The sequence below is a fragment of the Protopterus annectens genome, chromosome 6.part0 (genome assembly GCF_019279795.1).
Source record: "Protopterus annectens isolate FY-2018-M chromosome 6.part0, PAN1.0, whole genome shotgun sequence".
NCBI classification, from domain to species: Eukaryota; Metazoa; Chordata; order Ceratodontiformes; family Protopteridae; genus Protopterus; species Protopterus annectens.
In genome coordinates, this window is record NC_056737.1 from 874,790,344 (window position 1) to 874,811,173 (window position 20,830).

Here is a 20,830-nt window from a genome sequence, read left to right on the forward strand (position 1 = left end):
CCAGGGAAACCTACCCAAGTGAGATGAAGAACATCACCTGTAATCCTAGATGTCTCAGGTGAGCCGTTACCACTGTCATGCATTTGGTGAACACTCTGGGGGCTGTAGTGAGACCAAAGGGCTCGAAACTGGCAATGATTGGCTCCCAGCCAGAAACGCAGATGATCTCTGGAGCGTCTGTTTATCTTTAGTTCGCGTCCTTGAGATCTATGGAGCACATGCAATCGCCTTTCCCTAGGAAGGGAAGAATGGACTTGAGCCTGACCATTCGGAACTTCTTTCTTTACGAACTGGTTGAGTCTGCTGAGGTCCAAGATAGGTCTCCCGTCCCCTGTTTTCTTTGGTACCAAAAAGAATCTCGAGTAAGTTATGAATTCAACTTGGTCTGCTGGGACTGGTTGTATGACTTTTCTAGCAATCTGTGGACCTCTACGATTGCTTGTTACCTGAAATTGGGTGGAACATCTGGGATTCTGTTTACAGGAATGGGAGGGGAAGTGAACGGTATGAAATATCCTCTGGAAATTATGCTTTGTACCCATGCATCTGATATGTTTAGCCAGGCTTCTGCGTACAAAGACAAGCGACCCCCGACTGCCTCCAGAGCCAACAGTCGGGCCCCCTTTCAGAGGCGCTGGTAGGGTTGACCGGAGAACGGACCCCTGTCACCCTGTTGCTGCGAACCCCTTCTGCCGCAGGGGAGGTGTCCTCCATTATAACCCCCTCCTCTGCCTCTAGAAGGGGTTTCTCCACGTGTCTCCTGAAAGGCTTCCTGGGCTTTTCGGAACCACATTTTCCATCCCCTAGGGCCCTTGAGGTAGGGCCGAATAGGGGTAGAAAAACAGACTCCAACGGCAGATAAGGGCTTGCCTTCCTGCTCACACCTGGTGAAAGTTTCCTTTACTTTGGGCCCAAACAGTGATGAGCCATCTAATGGGGTATTAATAAAGGAAGACTTAAAGGGTTCCACAAAGGAACAGAGACGCATCCAGGCTAGTCTTCGAAGAGCAATGCCAGAACTAGCGGCTATACTTGAACCGTCTGCTGCATAGGATGAGACGCACGGACGAGTTTACCACGGAGTTTAGGGTAGTGAGCTGGGCGTTGACTTTGTCGGCTACCCCTGTAGCTACCGTACCCTGGAGAGTATGTCCTAGCTCTTTCAGGAGATCTCTTTGTAGTCTCGTAAAGTTGGTTAAGTAGTTCAGTGATAGCAGAGAAAAAGTCGCTGAAGTATACATGTGTTTCCCATATCTATCCATGACTCTAGAATCTCAGTTAGGAGGCTGGATAGATGTGGATGTCTCAGACGCTTCCTTTTTGGTGGCTGCAGATACCACCATGGCATCAACAGGCACTCCCTTTGTCAAAAATGACTTGTCCACTGGGGCAGACATGAATTTATTGGGCTTACGAGGAACAGGTTCCATGGCCTCCGGTGACTCCCACACCTTACAAGAAATCAGTTCCATAAGCTCGTCATAAGGCAGACACACCCAAGAATTGGAAGGTTGACACCCAAAAGGCTTGAAGAGCAAGGACTCATCCTCAGTAGGGGTCTTGGACTGCCAATCGCCCCTCTGACTAAGGATCGCTAGTATCTCTGCAAAGGAGATCTCCTCAGAGGGGGATCGAGGGGACCCTTCTGACTCATCTAAGTGTGTCAGATGTCAAAGACTCCTGTGGGGAGTAAGTGCCTCCTCTTGCAGTCTCTTCCTGGGCACCTCCTCAGTGGGGGGGGGGATCTGGGGAGGTCTCAGAAGAGCAGGGGACACCCTATGGGGGTACTTGAGGCTCGGGGTCTCTACGCTTACAGGGAATGGTAGATGAAGAAGCAGACAGGAGCTTGAGGGGAGAGGGAAGGCTGAACCGATGCTGACATGGTCTTTGGAGACAAAACTCTCCTCATAGCATCGAAGGCACCATGGCTCCGACGAGAAGGAGTGGATGGACCAGATAGTACCGTCCGATCCTCCCACACCAAAACCCTGGGCTCAGAGCCTGAGGTAAGAGCAGAGCTCATCAGAGCCGCAGCCCCGAGAGGAAGAGTCGGCACTGAAAAATCGGTTCGACTATCCTCCCCAGACCCGATGGGAGAGCGCTGGCTCAGAGTCCTCTGTCGGTGCTGAGGACATCCAAGTACGTGGAGTCGATAACACCAGTGTGGGTATCTGCTCCAAGGGTTCGACAATCATCGGTTGTTTCCTTCGGCTCAGAGAGTCCAGTGCGGCTTAGAGGAGGAGACAAATCCGGTTCCATGGTCTTCGGCACAGACAAGCTGGTCGGGGCTGACAACAATTTGCAAGTCCTGGTGCCTGTAAAAGCTTTTGCACTAGCCGATCCATGTCCAAATCTGAAAGCCTGACTGAGGACTTAGCTAAATGCACCAAAGGTGTTGACTGGAGCGGAGGCGAAGGAACTTCAGAGACCAGCTCCAATACTGAGAGCTGGCTCCGAATCAAAGGTACACTCTGCTCCGATGTCTATGGAACAGATGACTCCCCTCCTGAAATTTTTGCCTTTTTTGTCACTTTGTCTGAAGATTTGGATTTTGAAGATTTGGAGGACGTGCAAGTACCCTCATGGCTACTCAACACCTCAGACAAAGATTGCTGTAGCAATGCCCTGTCTATTAGCTTCCTCCTTCTCTCCAAGAGGACTCAAAGAAAAGGAATGGCAAATGCTGCGAGTGTCTTGGAGGTCTTTAGCCCCCAGACGTAGACACATTGGATGTGTCAGTCAATGACAGACATTTTCTGCCCACAATCTGAGCATTTTGTAATCCCGATTTAGGATGGGATTTCTCCTTTTCATCAGATATAGTTAAAACAGTAAACTGCAAAAATTATGACAGTAAAGTCCTTACTCACTTGTAAAGACCCACAATACAACTAAGCCCAATCCGGGCACTATCTATAACAATATAATTATAGATTACAAATATAGGGCTAAAGAGGCCCACAGAGAAAAACCCTGACTATTAGAAAAAAACTAATAAGAGTAAATAGGGCTAAAAAGGCCTACACAAACCAACTAAGCCAACAGGGCACTAACTATTTAAAACTATAGATTATATTATGTACTTATCCAACACTAACACACAACTATCTTGGAAACAAAAAGGAAAGTTTTTTTTTTTTAATAAAACTTGCTGTTATTTTCCCAGAAATGGTCCGAGCTAGCTGGATCACCGAGATCTCTTGCCGCGGCAAACTAGATCTGAGGTAATTCCAGCAGTGCATTGTGGGATAAGGGGCTTGGTCTCGAGCTACTGGCAAACCTTGAGCTTTGCTATCGGCCATGTCAGAGCAGAGGATCAGCTCCGAACCCATCAGTGAGAATAAACGGCAAGATTTAACTTCACATCATCACTTAATATGTTAATTCATCATTATGATCTATAAGCAGTGCATGGATTTTGAACCATGACTTCCTACAAAGATCAGCAGTGGTGTTCCAAACTTAAATGTGCAATTATAAGCATTCTGATTTTAATAAACTACAAACCTTTTCCTGAAAGTTGAAGACAGTTTCTGCCAGCCGTTGCACATAAGGGTCCAGCTTGTAGGATTCCCACACCAGAACTATGCCTTCTGAAATTAAAGCCTGCACTTCTTTCTTCAAGCCTGCAACCAGCAAGGAGATTGAACTACGTTCTTCCACCTTCTCACAGGTACGCTCATAAGTACGAACACTTTCAATGAGAGATATAGCAAATGGATAAAGCTGGTTTGCCTGATGTGCTTTGTTGACAATAGCAAGTGGAACACGAAAGCCAAGCCATTTCAAGTTTCTGACTTCCTTAGAAAGAGTTATGATCTCAGGAAGAAAGTTCACTTTTAATTTTAACACATTTCCACTTTTGCCTCTGGCACGAGTGCTTTCAATTGTGAAGATGCGGCCACATACACCGAGGTTACGCTGTTGCACCTTCCTAGCCCAATCATCAAAAATTTCTTGTGTGTTCAGTTTCATGCGGAAACTGTCTCCATCTTGCTTTAACTTTTGCCCCTCAACATGATTTTCCCAACCTTTTCCCAGTACATCTTCCACACGTTTCATATAAGCTGTAAGCTGTCTGTCAATCTGTTTTGCCCAGATGATAGAACCAGAAATTGGTGGCAAGTCACGTACATGACTCATTTTACAAGACTGGCTTTGGGGATACTGTACTTTGAATTTATCATGAAGAGATTCAATGTCATCTTTTACACGCTGTATCAACTGAGTCTGATACTCACGAATAGCTCCTCTGATGTGAGGTCTTACAAACAAAGCATTAAATCGTGAGAAAATTCTAAACATCTCATTGGCATTCTTTGCAGTGCCAAGCTGATCTCTAAGACGAGCTGTGATGCGAGTCTCAACCCTATCAATTCGCTCTTCATAGCGTTTCAAGGCTGCCTCCCATGCTTCTGTACCCTCCTTAGAAACATCTAGCCCATCCACTTCTTTGACATTTTCATATGCAAGATTAACTTCTTCAATGGCATTTGCATCAGCTGCATCAAAGAGGACTTCAGCAGCTTTCATGTCCTGTGGTTCAGGTGCATCTCCTTGAGATTGTTGAATAACAGCTGTGACCTATAACAAGAAACATTCTAATTAAGATATTAAATGACTTATTTACTACAGCTGAACAGTAGTGACAACTTACAGAAATATTTATTTCCACAAGCAGCCCAGTAATAGCAGAGAAACAAAAACAGCACGCAGATTTGATAAAACTCTATACAAAGATGCAATACAAACATTAGCAGATACATAGTGATTTAACTCTGGACAAAAGTTACCCAAGTATACACTTGGTTGCTGTCGACTTAAGTAAAGCAATTCATCCACCTTTCAGAATCACAAAGAGAAACATTAACTTAACCACAAAGCCCCTGCAAAGTTTTCAAGGTGGCTGCTTATCACACACTGGTGTAGGGACAGAGAAAAGGTCTGGGGCATGATTAGAAATGCCTTCCTCTCCAAAACACTGATGTGCAAGATGGCCTCCAATTGTGACCAGAAATCTAACAGTTTGCCCCGATACTATTCCCACTCAAAGGTATGAGTGACTATGGTATGCTAACTGCCACTTAAGGGTCATGGATTTTTAACAGGATGCTTAAGAGACTGGCTCACAGTGTACAATCATCTTAGATGTACCCTGCAGGTTTTTGGCATCTACTTGCTGACACACTAGTCCAAACTGTAGTCAACATCAACTGAAGTACTCACGCAGACCATTGCAGAATGGAGCACCTAATGCTGTCAGACTGAAAAATTTCCTAGTAGTTTCTTAACAGGATCATGCCTGTGAACAAAGCAGGCCTGCAAGAAAGAATATCTACACTACAGCCTATGAATCTAAGCTGCCGAGAAACTCCAGCTTTGACTTGGCAGTGCTCAGCACAATACCAAACAATTAAAACAGACACCAGACACTGCTCTCAATGAGGGCAGAGCAATGTGCCACTCATCTACATATGGAAATTCCTTTAAAATCACTGCAAACATTGGTACACTGCTACTGCAGACATTTATGGAGCACACTGAAAAATTAACAATGGTCAAAAGGAAGATTACTGATAGAGGTCCAAAGATCGCATCCAATCTACCAGCACACAAGGATGAGCTGACTACTCCGTGACCATCCAAAAGGTATCCTCTAGAAAGAATTCACTTATGCTACTTAAGTCCAGGACTGGCCCAAGATTTTTTTTTTATTGGAAAAAAAAATTTGTACTTACCATAACATTCCATCTGTATTGTCAACTTTTCATTTCTCCTCACATATGGGTTCAGATCCGAACCACTGGATCCAACAACCAATACAAAGCTTGTGGCAACCAAAAAGCTGTTGGACACCTCCCCTTACCCAAAATGTACCTCTCCCGGTTACCTCAGATCTTGTCTGCTAGGATTATTTCCAGAAGGAGAAATATATAAAGAAAATGTTTACATGAAAGGATTTTAAGAACATTTCTGTAGTATGGAGAAGACAAAGTGGCATAAATTATGCTTTCCATTCTACCAGAAACAATGGGAGCTCGGAGGGAGGGGTTGTGTGGACAAATGAAAAATCTTCAATACAGATGGAACGTTATGGTAAGTACACAGCTTCTTTATCAGATAATCAATTTTTAAATTTTGTCCTCCAATACGAGACAGAGTCCCCAGCTACCTTCATCCTGGGCAGACTCTAGGAAGAATATTCCTCAGCAACATCAAACCAAAAGGAGGCTCTTCCTCTGGAGACCAAATCCAACTTGTAATGAGTGATAAAGGTATGGTGATTTGCCTAAGTGGCCACTGCTCAAATTTCATCGATGGATGCATTAACCTGAAAGACTGAAGTAGCCATGGCCCTGGCTGAACGAGCTCAGACAGGCCTGGGAAGGGCTATACTTTGTTTGCTGTAGACAAACGTAATGTAATCAGATTGTCATTTCGCTAGTGTAACATTGGAATCTGGTAAGCACTTCCTAGGATAGAAGAAATTAATCTTCCCTCCTAAATTCTTTTGCCCTGTGCAGATGATGCAATTGTCTACGTACATCCAGCAGATGACGTATATATTCACCTTTATTTGTGAAGTTGTGGAACAGCATGGGCAAATTAATGGCTTGTTTGACAGCTCTCAAACTTTAGGTAAAATGGGTTGGTGCGCAAGGAAACCCTGTCTTTATGAAAAATCAGGTATGGAGGTTGGGAGGATAAAGCCTGAATTTCTGATATTCTTCTAGCCAAAGTAATGGCTACTACTAAAATGGTCTTCCAACACAAACATTTTATATCGCATGTCGCTGCAGGTTCAAACGGGGGCTGAACTATAAAACACAGCACCAAGTTAAGGTCCCAAGAAGGAAAGGGATCTTTGTGGGGAGGCCTCAGTAATTAAGTCCCTTTCAAGAAAGTCTTGGAAAACTTGTTGGAAATCAGTGTCACATTCCCCAATGTGAAAAACAGCTGCTAACTGCACTAATAGTAAAGGCCGCTACCCCATTGTCTAAGAGGTGAGCCAAAAATTCTACAATGGAATGAATAGTAAGTGAAGGGGTCTACATGTTGCTGAGCACAGGTTACAAACTTACATTTGCTTCTATACAGCTTTTGAGTGGATTGTTTATGAGATATCAAAATATCAAACTGGGAAGGAATGCAGAGGTTTTGTCTGGATATGAATGGAATTGGAGAAATCAGGCCATTAGTTTAAGGTTGGACAAACTGGAATAAATCACTCCTGTCAAGTGCAACAGAAGGTCAGGAGTGGGTTCTAGAATCCAGGGTCTTTCCTGTGACTGACGCCAAAGGAATGGAAACCAGATAGAGGCCAAAATGGGGCAATAACGATTACTGTTCTCCTCAACCTCTTTGCTCAGAAGAGATCTGAATCAAGGGGGTGGGAGGAAAGGTGTAGAGGAGACCGTTAGCCCAATCATGTGTGAGAGCATCCCTCGGGGACTCCCCGGTCAGGGAGATTAGGGCAAAGTAGCTGCTGTATTTGTTGTTCAGAGGGGAAGCAAAGTCACAGCAGGGTTGGTCCCATCTACAGAAAATTTCCTCTGCTACCTTCTAGTTGAAAGGCCACTTATGAGGCATAAGAATGTACCTGCTCAACTTGTCCACAATCACAGTGGACTTCCACGGAATGTGCGTTCCTACAAGAAAGCCACCTAGTGCCAACTCTGAACGCTTGACACAGGGGGTATTTACTTGGTTCGTCTTTGCTTGTTTAAGTACCAGACTAGCGACATGCTGTCAATCTCCACTGTTCCCAGAGGAAAAACAGCTTGAAAGCCCTGTAACACTAGGAGCACTCATCTCATCTCCAGGACATTTATATGCAAATTGGCCTCATCAGGAGACCAGGTGCCTTGAACCATCTTCCCCAGATGTCACCCCACCTTATCTGGGAAGCGTCCATGGTCACAGTGGCCGGAGTGAGGTTACAAGGGAACTAAGTCAGCCCCGAGTTAGCTGATTTGAATAAATCCATCAAGATAGAACTGTTCTGCAGGTGTCCATAATGAACATCTGTTAAGACATCAATTGAACAATTGACCATTGGGAGGCCAGAAGCCATTGCAGTATTTGCATGTGAAATCTCACCAGCATGACAAACTATAGCAGCCACCATTGAGTTGGATCCTGTAAGACATAACTAGCGGCTTTTTGTTCTGCAATAGCTTGTGCGTTTGGTGCCTGATCATTAGTACTCTGGACTGCAGAAGTCTTGCAATCATCTGAAATGTGTCCAAAATTGTACCTGTAAACTCCACTACTTGAGAAGGTCCAAGTGTGACTTTTCATAATTTAGGATTATAACTAGTTATGTGCAGATTTAGATAACAGTTCTTTACCTGAATAAGTAGATGCCTGGTTAGGGCAATAATGAGCCAGTCATTCAAATAAGGAAGCACACAATCCTTGTTTCAAGTGAGCCACTATCACTGCCATGCATTTGTGGAACATGGCTTAGTGAGACTAAAGGGCAGCAGTCTGAACTGGTATTGACTGGCTTCCACCCAGAAGCTCAAGCACCTTCTGGATCGCTTGTCTATTTTCATGTGGTAGTACGCACCCTGAGGGTCTATGGAGCACATCCACTCCTCCTGCTCCAAGTATGGACTGTACAGTGACCATTCAGAACTTGTGGCAAACTGACTTGCTTAGTATGCCGAGATCTAGAAAAAGTCTACAGTCCCCAGTTTTCTTTGTAACAGAAGACAACCTTAAGCATACCTCTCATCCTCTTAGAGCAAGAAATCTGAACAAAGCCATAAATAAAACTGAGACAAAGGCACAAAAATAGGGACGATTTTTGAATATTGCACTTACAAACTTGAAAGTTGATAGACTAACAGGTTTTGCATTAGCATGAATTTTTAAAGGGCATGAAGTCTGAAACTCAAATGTCTGTCACTTTCTAACTTCAGTCTAATGATTTGCCACTAATTTGCCAGAAAACCACACTTTTATGAAAAACATATCAGAAATCTGAGGCAAAAATCTGGACATTGAGAAAATATGTACAGTTGAGAGGTATGACCTTAAGTTCCAAACCCTCTTTGGTCTGGGGGACTTCTTTGAAAACTTTTGTCCATCAGTTTCTGAATTTAAATAACTGCCTGCTCCTTACGACTGGGTGGGACGTCTGGGATTTTTCTGTTGGGGAAGGTCTTGAGAAGAGGGCATTAGATGACCTCTGGATATTATCCTCTGCCTCCATAAATCGGTGGTTGCATTTAGCCAGGCTCTCCAATGCAGGGATAGTAGACCCCCCCCCCATTGCCTCCAGAGGTAGGAAAATCCAGCCTCCTTTCAGGAGCACAGAAAGGGTTTCCCAAAAAAGGGTTCTCTGGACGCTTGGTGTGAGGGCGGCATATGCCACAGTTCTCCCCCCCCCCCCGCCCCTGAGAATTCTCTTTCCAAGTATTGCTTGTTAAGACCTTTCTGCTTCACTGAACCACATTTTGACACATCCTCTCTCATCCTTAGGGCAAGGTCTCTGAGTGGAGGAAAAATGCATGCCCACAGCAGTGTGCATCTTACCCTCCTTCACAAATCTGGATAACGCGTCTTTGACCTTGGGACCGAAAAGGGACGTTCATTCAAATGGAGCACTGACTAACAGAGACTTAAAAGGCTCCACAAAGTTGCACAGGCACATCAAGGCATGCCTCATTGATATGTCAGAACCCACCACACTACTTGTTCCTGCAGGTGCATGAGAGATGACTCTCACAGAAGAGTTAGCTACAGAATGTAGGGTTGCCAGCTGGGAAGCAACATTGCATCGGACTCCCTCAGGGGCATCTGAAAGTTCCTTTATCAGATCCCTTTGCAATCTGGTGAAATGGGAAAGGTGGTTCAGTGATCATAAGGCAAAGGTCGCTGAAGAAACTACTCTCTTCCCGCATCTATCCATTGTCCTGGAATCTTAGAACTCTCTTCAGACCAGTTTCTTTTTAGTAGCTGCTGCCACCACCATGGCATCTACTGCAACCCTTTTTAACCAGTTTTGTCTGCTACTGTGATAATCTTGTTTGGTCTCCAGGGTACTGGATCAATGGATCTGGGCTCTTCCAAGCCCACCAAGAGATCAACTCTATGAGCTCATCAGTGGGAGGAGTGACCCAAGAAGCAGATGGTCAGGATCCGAAAGCCACTAGATACACCAACTCCTCAGCTGAAGAATTAAACTGTCAGCCACTCCTATGTTGCAATATCTCAAAGATTACCCAAAGGAAACATCCTTAGGAGGTTACTGAGGGGGACTTAGTAATACCCTGCACCTGGACCATCCAATGTCCTATTCTAATGTTGCAGTTTTCGCACTGGGGGATGTTCCCCCTTAGGCTACCCGAACATACGGCTCCTATGCAAAAGTTTAAGCCTGGTTGCTGTCAGGTGTGTGGGACGTCACACGCAGGACCATAAATCCTGGGCATTATATGTGACATCTGCATGCACAGAGCTCAGAAATTACAATTGAGTACACTTACCATAAATGTAGATGTTAGAGTGTATTCACTGTTGCAGTCATCACACTTGGGTTGACTCCCAAAGCTGAGGAAGGGTGGAGGCAGTCTAGTATTAGGGCTGGCTAGCAGGCCTTGCAAGACTGCTGTAGCAAATCCAGCGCTGGATTTAGAAAAGATAGGGAAATGGTAATGCTTGGTGAAGGTGTGTACAGAACTCCAGGTTTCAGCTTCCAGGATGTCCCTCGTAGGGACTCCCCTGAGAAATGCTGTATAGGTTGAGGTAGCCCTAGTGGAATGGGTTCTGATTCCATGTGGGGTAGGTTTTCCATGGTGTTTGTAGCAGAAATGGATGCAGTGTGCTATCCATTCAAAGATGGTTTGCTTTGAAATGGCCTTGCCCTCTGCCCCTATAGCAAAGCTGACTAGCAGCTGGTCAGATTTTCTGACAGGTTTAGTCCTGTCCGGGAAGAACCTCAGCTGCATGTGCATGTCCAAGGAGTGCAAGATACTTGCCCCTTTATTCTGAGGATTAGGGAAAAAGGGTGCTAAATGGATGGAGTGGTTTAAAGCCACACTGGATACCACCTTGGTAATAAATGATGGGTTAGTCCTGAGGGAAACCTTGTCTGCATAGAAGATGATGAAGGGTTCCACAGCCATTAAGGCCTGCAACTCACTCTTGCTGAAGTAAGGTTGTTTTCCAAGAGAGGAATTTTAACTCTACTGTAGCAGCAGACTCAAGGGGGGGGGGGGGGAGCGTGAGCTTCTCTAGTACAAAGAGAAGGTCCCAGACTGGAGTGGGAGCTCTCCTCAGAGGTCTTACATTGTTAGCTCCTCTCAAGAACTGTTTGACCAGAGGGTGAGAGAAGAGGGGTGACTCAGTATTGTAATGAGATGAGATGGCAGAGGCATGAATCTTAACAGAAGATTAGGATAGGCCCTTGTGGAGCAGTTCTGCTAGATAATCTAGCATTTGAGGTAAGGTGGGCACGGTTGTGTCCTTTCCCTGAGATTGGCTCCAAGAATAGTATCTTTTCCACTTTTCTGACTAGGATTTTTCTAGTAATAGGCCTCCTAGCCTTAAGGATGACATCCAGCACCTATTTGCTGAGGGTTGCTGGTGATGTATTCATTGAATGAGCCAGGCTGCTAGATTCAGAGTTTGCAGGTGAGGTTGCAAAATCTGGCCCTCCTGCTGAGACAGCAGGGAAGGGGTCTGATGCAGGTGCCAGGGTGGCACTGCTGTCAAACTGCATAAAAGTGGGTACCAGTGCTGGCGTGGCCAGTCTGGTGCAATCATGATTGTCCATTGCCTGTCCTGTTTGATCCTGAGTAGTACTTTCGAGAGGAGGGGCAGAGGGGGAAAGGCATAGATTGAGAGGTTTTCATATGTAAAGGATAGTGCATCCACTTTCCATGCTTGGCTGCGAGGTGTTCTGGTGCAAAATTTGCTCAATTGATGGTTCTGGGGGGAAGCAAAGAGGTCCACCTTTGGTGTCCACTACCTGTGGAGTAGAAGCTTGAATGAGTTGAGTACAGTTTCCACTCGTGTGGGTCCATTAGATTTCTGCTCAAGTCGTCTGCCAGTGAATTTTGTTGGACTGGAAGGAATTGAGCTTGCAGATGCATTTGATTGCTCAAGGCTGTGTTCCACAGAGCCATGGCTAATCTGCAGAGTGGGTAGGAATGAGTTCCCACCCCCTTGCTTATGTACCACATAATTGTGGTGTTGTCTGTCTTTATCAAGAGTTGTCCTGGAAGGATAAGGCATTTGAAGGCTGTCAGTGCATTCTGTACAGCTAACATTTCTTTTTAATTGATATGCAGGTGCATTTGTCTTGCACTCCATTTGCCTTGAATGCATTTGCCTGCCATGTGAGCCCCCCATGCATAGTCTGATGCATCTGTTGTAAGGGTTTAGGTAGCAGGGTGTTGAGTGAAAGGGAGTCCCTCGTTGTGGTAGCAGACCTCTGCCGACCAAAGGAACTCCGTCCTTAGGCAAGGAATGATAGGAATCACCGTTTCCAGGCATTGAGAATGTTGACACCAGAGACTTTTCAAGTACCGCTGAAGTTTCCTCATATGCAGTCTTGCATATGAAATTAGGAGAATGCATGAGGCCATGAATCCTAGGGCTTGCAGTATTTTTCTTGCAGGTAGCTGGGTTTGGGTGGTCAGTAGTTTGAAGTAGTTTGTCAAATAAACCTGTTTTTCTGGAGTGAGGAATGCCATCTGGGAAGTTGTGCTCAAGCTTGCTCCCAAGAAATACAATTTTTTGGCTGGGTACCAGATATGATTTCTTTTCGTTGATGGTATACACCAGAGAAGTTAGGAGTCTTTACAAATGTCAGGTACTGAAGTAGCAATTCCTGACTGTCCAACTGAATCCGTCAATCATCCAAGTATGGGTAATTTAAAATTTTTCTATGCCTGCATTATGCAATAGCTGGAGCCAGGCATTTTGTGAATACCCTGAGCACAGTAGATAAACCAAAGGAAGTGCAGAGAAAGTACAGTTGTGTACACTCACCATAAATAGACAGTGTATTCACTGTTGTAGTCATCACATTTGGGTTATCTGCCAGCAGGTAGCCCTCAGCCTGCCTGAATACCAGAGTCTTCGAATTTCTGCGTCGGATGCTGTCTCTTCTTCCATGAAGTTAGGTCGTCAGTGGTATAAAACATGCTGCAGATGCCATTACAACAGTTTTTCTTGCCCCAAATGTCAGGTGCCCAGACAATAGGAAGCAATTATATGGTATGGAACACCCCCTGCAAAAAAGCAAATACACCTGATATAATATATGCCAAACAAGGAGGAAAGGTAAAAGTCAAGAGAAGTCAGGGGACTGGAGGGTGGGTAACCAGGACTGCAACAGTGAATACACTAACATCTACATTTCTGTAAAGTGTACACAACTGTACTATGTTCTTCACGTTTCACTGTTGCAGTCATCACATTTGGGTTGATTCCCAAAGCTAAAGAAGGGTGGAGGTAGTTAAAGAGCATTAGGGCTAGCATTGAGGCCTGTAAGACTGCTGTGGAATATCCAGCCCTGGATTTGGAAAAGATAGGCAGGTGGTAATGCTTGGTGACTCCACTGAGAAATGCAGTAGACGTAGATGCAGCCCTGGTTGAATGTGTTCTTATCCCCTGTGGGGTAGGTTTTCCATGGTGTTTGTAGCTGAAATAGATGCAATGTGCTATCCATTTGGAAATGATTTGCCTTGAAATGTCTTCCCCTCTGCCCCTGCAGCAAAGCTAACTAGCAGCTAGTCAGATTTTCTAAGAGGCTTACTCCTGCAGAAAAATCAGTTTTCCCGGGACTCTCAGGACAACTCGTCCCCTAGAATCTAAGCGGTCTGTGTACATCCAAAGAATGCAGTATCCTTTCCCCTTTATTCTGAAGATTAGGGAAAAAAGTAATCAAATGAATTGACTGGTTTAGAGCCACACTAGACACCACCTTGGGCATAAAGGATGGATTAGACCTGAGGGAAACCCTGTCTGCATGGTAGATGAAGGGTTCCCACTGCCATGAGGTCCTGCAGTTCACTCTTCTTGCTGAAGTGATGGCTAGAAGTAAAGCTGTTTTCCAAGAAAGGAATTTTAACTCTGCTGTAGCAGTTGGTTAAAAGGGGAGGGGTGAGTTTTTCCAATACAAAGTTAAGGTCCCAGGCTGGAGTGGGAGCCCTCCTGGAGGGTCTTAAATTTTTGGCCCCTCTAAGGAATTGTTTTAGCAGGGGATGAGAGAAGAAAGATGGCAGAGGGGGAAGGCAAACAAAGGATTTCCCAGGGAAAGGACGGGGCATCCACTTTCCAAGCTTGACTGTGGGGAGATCTGGTGCAGAATTTGTTCAATCGGTAGTTCTGAGGGGAGGCAAACAGGTCTACCTCTGGTGTCCCTCATTTGTTCGTCAAGAGCTTGAATATTTTGGGTTCCAGTTTCCATTTGTGTGGGTCCATGAGATTTTTGCTTAAATCATCTGCCAGTGAATTTAGTTTGCCTGGCAGGAATTGAGCTTGTAGGCTCACTTGGTAGCTCAAGGCTGTATTCCACAGAGCCATGGCTAGCCAGCAGAGTGGGTAGGAATGGGTGGCCCCCTGCTTATGTACCACATAACTGTGGTGTTGTCCGTCTTTCCAACAGTTGTCCTGGAAGAATAAGGTCTCTGAAGGCTGTCAGAGCATTCTGTAGAGTCAACATTTTTTTTTGATTGATATGCAGGTGCATTAGTTTTGGGTTCCATTTGTCCTGAATGCACTGCCCAGCCATGTGAGCCCCCCATGCAGAGTCTGATGCGTCTGTTAGGGTTTGGGCAGCAGGGGGTAGAGTGAAAGGGAGTCCCTTGTGGTAGCAGGCCTCTGCCCACCGAAGTTACTCTGCCCTTAGACAAGGAATAATAGGAATTGTTTCCAGGTCATGAGAATGTTGACACAATAGACGTTTTAGATACCATTGAAGTTCTCATATGCAGACTTGCATACGGTATTAACAGAATGCAACAGGCCATGAACCCCAGGGCTTGCAGGATTTTCCTTACAGATAGCCGGGTTTTTGTGGCCAGTAGTTTGAAGTAGGTTGTCAAATGAACTCGTTTCTCTCGGGTGATGAATGCCATCTGGGAAGTTGTGTCCAAGCTTGCTCCCAGGAATACAATCTGTTGTCTGGGTAATAGGTGTGATTTCTTCTTGTTGATGGTGTACCCCAGTGAAGTTAGAAGTCTCTACAAATGCCAGGTGCTATAATTGCCTGATTCAGGCACAGAGTTGGGACTTGCTATCATCCAAGTATGGGTAAATCTGAATATTTCTCTGCCTGCAAAATGCAATGGCAGGAGCTGGGCACTTTGTGAATACCCTAGGTGCAGTAGATAAGCCAAAGGGAAGTGCAGAGAACTGATGGTGCATGCAGCCCACCCTGAAGTGTAGGAATTTTCTGCAGGATTCCCTTATTGGGATATGCAGGTAAGCTTCTTTCAAGTCTAGAGTTGCCAGCCAGGCATCCTTGGCTAGCATAGGAAGAAGCTGCTGAAGAATTAGCATTTTGAATTTTGGAACCACCAAAAAGGTGTTGAGAATAGAAAGGTTCAGGATAGGATGCCAGTTTTTTTTTTCCGAGAACCAGGAACAGTCGAATAAAAACCTAGTCATCTTTGTTCTGCTGAGACAGGTTGAATAACCCCAATACTGAGGAGAGCGAGCACTTGTTTTTGGGCCTCAACCTACTGGTTTGGGGGGAGGTCTTGACATCCACTTAAGATTGGGAGTGAGTGGAAGTTGAATCTGTATCCTAGGGGAAAAAAAATTATGTACTCACCATAACGTTCCATCCAAGTAGTTAACTACATTTTTCAGCAACCTGTAAGTATTCAGATATATATCGGATCCGAGCCGGCAACTTTTCAAGCATCTACTCCGAGCTCCAAGCTCCTCCCCATTACCCATAACCCATCACCATCTCCTACCTTCCCACAGATTGGTTTGAGTAGTGGCAAACTATCAGCAACTCAGTTTAACAATAAACCATGAACAGGTTTGGGGGAAGGAGGGTGGGACAGTTGCAGTATAATGAAGTGCAACTACTCAGATGGAACGTTATGGTGAGTACATAACTTATCTGAAGTAGTTAACTTCATTTTATCATCAGCACCCTGTGAGAGTCCTCAGCTACTGAACTCCTGGGAGGCCCTCATGGAAGGATATTCCCGAGTACCGCAGAGCCAAAGGATGCTCTCTTTCTGGAGATCAAATCCAACTTATGAGAAATTAAGGTATGTGACCCTGCCCAAGTTGCTGCCGCACAAATGTTATCAAGTGAAACCCTATACCAAAAGGCAGCAGAAGTCGCCAAAGATCTGGTAGAATGTGCTTTAACAAGACCAAGTGGGGACAAACTTTTGTCCTTATAAATTTGCAAAATACATCGTGTAATCCATCTAGCTAAGGAAGCTTTGGAGATGGCCTTACCCAGAAAGGGTTTAAAAAAAAAAGACATCTGCTCACACTTATGAAAGGGCTTTGTTCTGTGTAAATAGAAACAAAGTTGTCTATGAACATCTAGCAAACACTTTACATTCGCCCTTATTCTGAAAATTTGGAAAGAAAACCGGCAGGTTAATTGTTTAATTAAGGTTTGATTCAGAAGCCACTTTTGGTGAGAAGGAAGGGTTTGTGCGTAGAGAAATCCTGTCCTTATGGAAGATCAAGTAAGGAGGCACGGCAGACAAAGCTTGAATCTCAGAAACCCTCCTAGCCGACATAATGGCCACTAGGAAGACGGTCTTCCATGACAAGAACTTTAAATCTACTGATGCTGCAGGTTCAATGGGGGACCAACTAAAGCCTGCAGAACCAAGGTCAAGTCCCAAGGGGGAAACTGAGACCTTTAAGAAAACCCTTACACAGTCTAGAAGAGGCCAGGGCATTCATGTTTTCTCCAATGTGGAAATTAGAGATAACAGCCAGTTGCATTTTCACAGTGGAGGAACTAGCCCCTTACTGAAAAATATTGGCTAAGAAATCCAACACTGCAGGAAAGTACAGTTTTGTACCTACCATAAATGTAGATGTTAGAGTGCTAATACAGCTGCAGTCATAACAGATGGGTTCTCCTGCCGTCAGGCGGGTCCTCGGTCGACCGAATTCCAAAGTCTAGGTCCGGCATCGGTTGTCGTCGCTTCTTCCCCGACGTCAGTGCGACAGGGGTATAAAGGAACCAGCCGACGCCATTTTCTTCAGTTTTTCTTGCCCCAGATGTCAGGTGCCCCCAGAAGGAAGGCAATACATAAATTTGTGTAATAATGCAGTGCAATATAATCAAAATACAGTAGTTGCAAGCAAATACATCATAAATGAATACCCCAATCAGGTTGTATGAGGATGTGTTAGCCTATAGGCCTGTCCCAAGAGGGGAGGGAAACCTGGACTGCAGCTGTATTAGCACTCGAACATCTACATTTATGGTAGGTACAAACCTGTACTACGTTCATCGTGCATACAGCTGCAGTCATAAAAGATGGGTAGAATCCCAAAGCTAAGAAAGGGGTGGTAGGCACTAGGTGGAACTAGGAGGAGCCAAAATGCCCTGCAAGACTGCAGTGGCAAAACCTACTCTAGATTTGGAGTATAACGGTAGGTTGTAGTGCTTGGAGAGGGTATGCACAGAACTCCAAGTGGCTGCTTCCAAAATATCCTTGGTAGGAACTCTTCTGAGGAAAGCTGTAGAGGTGGCTGTGGCCCTGGCGGAATGAGTTCTAATGCCTGTAGGTACAGTTTTGCCATGAAAGGAATAGCAAAAGCGTATGAAGTGGGCTATCCATTTTGAGATTGTCTGTTTGGAAATTGGCTTTCCTTGAGCTCCTACCACATAGGCCACAAAGAGCCGTTCTGATTTTCTGAAAGGCTTTGTTCTGTCCAAATAACCCAGTTGTCTGTGGATGTCCAAGGAATGAAGTAATCTCTCCCCTTTGTTTTGAGGATTAGGATAAAAAGTAGGTAAATGTATGGCCTGATTCGACTCATTCACTCCAGTGCAACTATTTTGAGTATGTACCTTTAACTCCTAGTGGATGTGGCCTGAGCCTTTAAAAATTAAATTATCACCTTACAATTCTAACAAATACTCATTGACAGAGGTCAAATATTAATACAATTGTGTTTGCCATCATGTATGCTTCAAGATAAAATATTTTTAAACCTTGTATGTAGCATGGTTTTGGAATTATTAATGCAAATATGCATAAGTAATATTTGACGCCTAGAGGAGCAGTAGGAGTTAACTGCAGATGCACCTGGAGGCATCACTCGGATGTAATGAGCTACCCTGGATACCACTTTAGGCATAAAGGACGGGTTGGTTCGTAAGGAAACTCTGTCCTGATGGAAGATGATAAAAGGCTGGACAGCCATGAGAGCCTGTAGTTCTGAAACTCTACGATCTGAGGTGATAGCCAGAAGGAAAGCTGTTTTCCAGGACAAATATTGCAAATCTGATGAGGCAGTTGGGCTCAAAGGGAGGCAAGGTCAGTTTTTCCAGAATGAAATTAAGATCCCAAGCAGGTATTGGTTGTTTCCTTGGGAGGTCTTAAATTCTTAGCCCCTGTGAGGAACTGTCTTAAGAGACAGTGAGAATAAGGGTGGATCAGTGTTGTATTCTGCAGAAATGGCTGAAGCATGGATTTTGATGGAGGAGAAAGTCCATTGCTTAGCAGTTCAGCCAAATATTGTAATATTTGAGGTAAATTCGGTTTTCCAGGATCCTGGCCCTTTTTCTCATTCCAGACACAAAAACGTTTCCATTTCGCAGAGGAAGCTTTTCTAGTTGATGGCCTTCTGGCCTCCAAAATGACATCCTGCACCTCCTTGGAGAGTAGGGCCTGTTGTGATGCTAAGGAATCTTCCATGCGGCTAGATTGAGTGTTTTTAGCTGGCTGTGAAGAGTTTTGAAGCTGTGCTGAGTCAGAAGAGGCATTAGAGGCAGGGTCCATGGTGGGGAATGCATCAGGCTCCTCAGGAGTGTGTACCAGTGTTGCCTTGGCTAGTCTGGAGCAATGAGAATCATCTTTGGTCTGTCTGCTCTGGTCTTCAATAGAACTTTGGGCAGCAGAGGAAGAGGTGGAAAGGCATAAACTGTCATTGATGTCCAACTGAAAGAGCGTCCACTCTCCAGGCCTTTGGATGGAAGATCCTTGAGCAGAATTTTGTCAATTGATTTTTGTGGGAGGCAAAGAGATCTATGTCTGGCCTTCCCCATTCTTGGATTATTTCTGTAAAAACTTTTGGATGCAATTTCCATTCGTATGGATCTGTCATATTCCTGCTTAGGTTGTCTGCCAGCATGTTTTCCTTGCCTGGCAAGTACTGTGCTTGTAGTTCCATTTGTAAGTCCATGGCCATGTTCTAAAGTGACATGGCCAGTCTGCATAGGGGGTAAGAATGTGTTTCCCCCAGTTTGTTTATGTACCACAACTGTGGTGTTGTCCGTTCTTATCAATAGTTGGCCTGGCTGTAGGTGGTCTTTGAAAGCTATAATAGCATTTATTACTGCTAGCATTTCTTTTTGATTGATGTGAAGGTGCTTTTCTTTTTTGGACCATTTGCCCTGAATGCACCGATCTGTCATGTGCGCCCCCCAGGCGTAGTCCGAGGAGTCTGTTGTGATGACTTGATTTGCTTGAGGCTTGCTGAATGGAAGACCTGCGTTTGTTTGACATGCTTGAGCCTACCACAGAAATTCCTTATGCAGACATGGAATTAGTGGTATTATTGTTTCCAAACTGTGGCTGTGGAGAGACCATATGTTTTTCAGGTACCATTGTAGTTTCCTCATATGCAACTTTGCACATGGGATTAGTAAGATGCAAGATGCCATGAATCCCAGAGCCAGCAGGATTTTCTTGCAGTCAGCCTGGTGCAATTTGCTAGTGTTCTGGAGTATTGAGAATTAGTTGCCCCTGCTTTTCTGGCGTGAGGTAGGCCATCTGGGTGTTTGTGTCCAAATTGGCACCCAGGAAAATTATCTTCCGAGAGGGTATTAGCCTTGATTTCTTTTTGTTGACGGTGTATCCCAGAGAGTTCAACAACATTATTACATAAGCCAGATGTTTCAGAAGAATGTGCTTGTTGTCCGCTTGGATCAGGCAGTCGTCCAAATAGCGATATATTTGTATCCCTTGAAGTCTGCAGTATGCAATTACTGATGCCAGGGATTTCATGAATACTCTGGGCGCAGTAGATAAGCCAAAGGGCAATGCAGAGAATTGATAATGGGTTGAACCTGCAAGAAATCTGAGGTACCTTCTGCAATTTTGTCTGATTGGGACATGCAGGTATGCCTCCTTGAGGTCCAATGTTACCAGCCAAGACTCCTTGCCCAGCATGGGAAGAAGTTGCTGTAGAGTGAGCATCTTGAATTTTGGTACTAGTAAAAATGTGTTTAGAATGGATAGGTCCAAAATAGGTCTCCAATCTTTTCCCTTCCTTGGCACCAGAAATAGCCTGGAATAAAAACCTTGACCTTGTTCGTGCGTAGGTACCTCTTGAATAGCTTTCTTGTTTATGAGATCTGTAATTTGCCTTTGTGCCTCTGCCCTTTGTGTGGCAGGTTTGGCATGCCTCTCATTCTTGGAAGGGTGTAAAAATGGAATTTGTAGCCTCTGTTTATAATGTCTAGGATCCATTTGTCCTTTGTGAAAATATGCCAATTTTTTGAAAATAATGCCAGCTTTCCTCCTAAGGAGGCTGCCATTTGAGACTTGGTTGGCATGCAAAGGGGAAAGTCATTGCGTTTGCTTTCTGAAAGATTGCGAGTTATCCTACCCACCTCTTTGTGTAGGAGCTTGCCATTGTCTGC

The 20,830-nt window shown here is 44.7% G+C and overlaps 1 protein-coding gene across 1 annotated transcript in view; it reads right to left on the reverse strand.

Moving 5' to 3' along the window:
- The window catches only part of DYNC1H1 (dynein cytoplasmic 1 heavy chain 1), a 3,754,902-nt gene that overhangs the window by 3,275,803 nt on the left and 458,269 nt on the right, over positions 1–20,830 (reverse strand). The window contains exon 14 of the mRNA XM_044073590.1: positions 3,504–4,584. Within this exon, the coding sequence (XP_043929525.1) occupies positions 3,504–4,584 (1,081 nt within the window). The remainder of the gene's footprint in view (positions 1–3,503; positions 4,585–20,830) is intronic.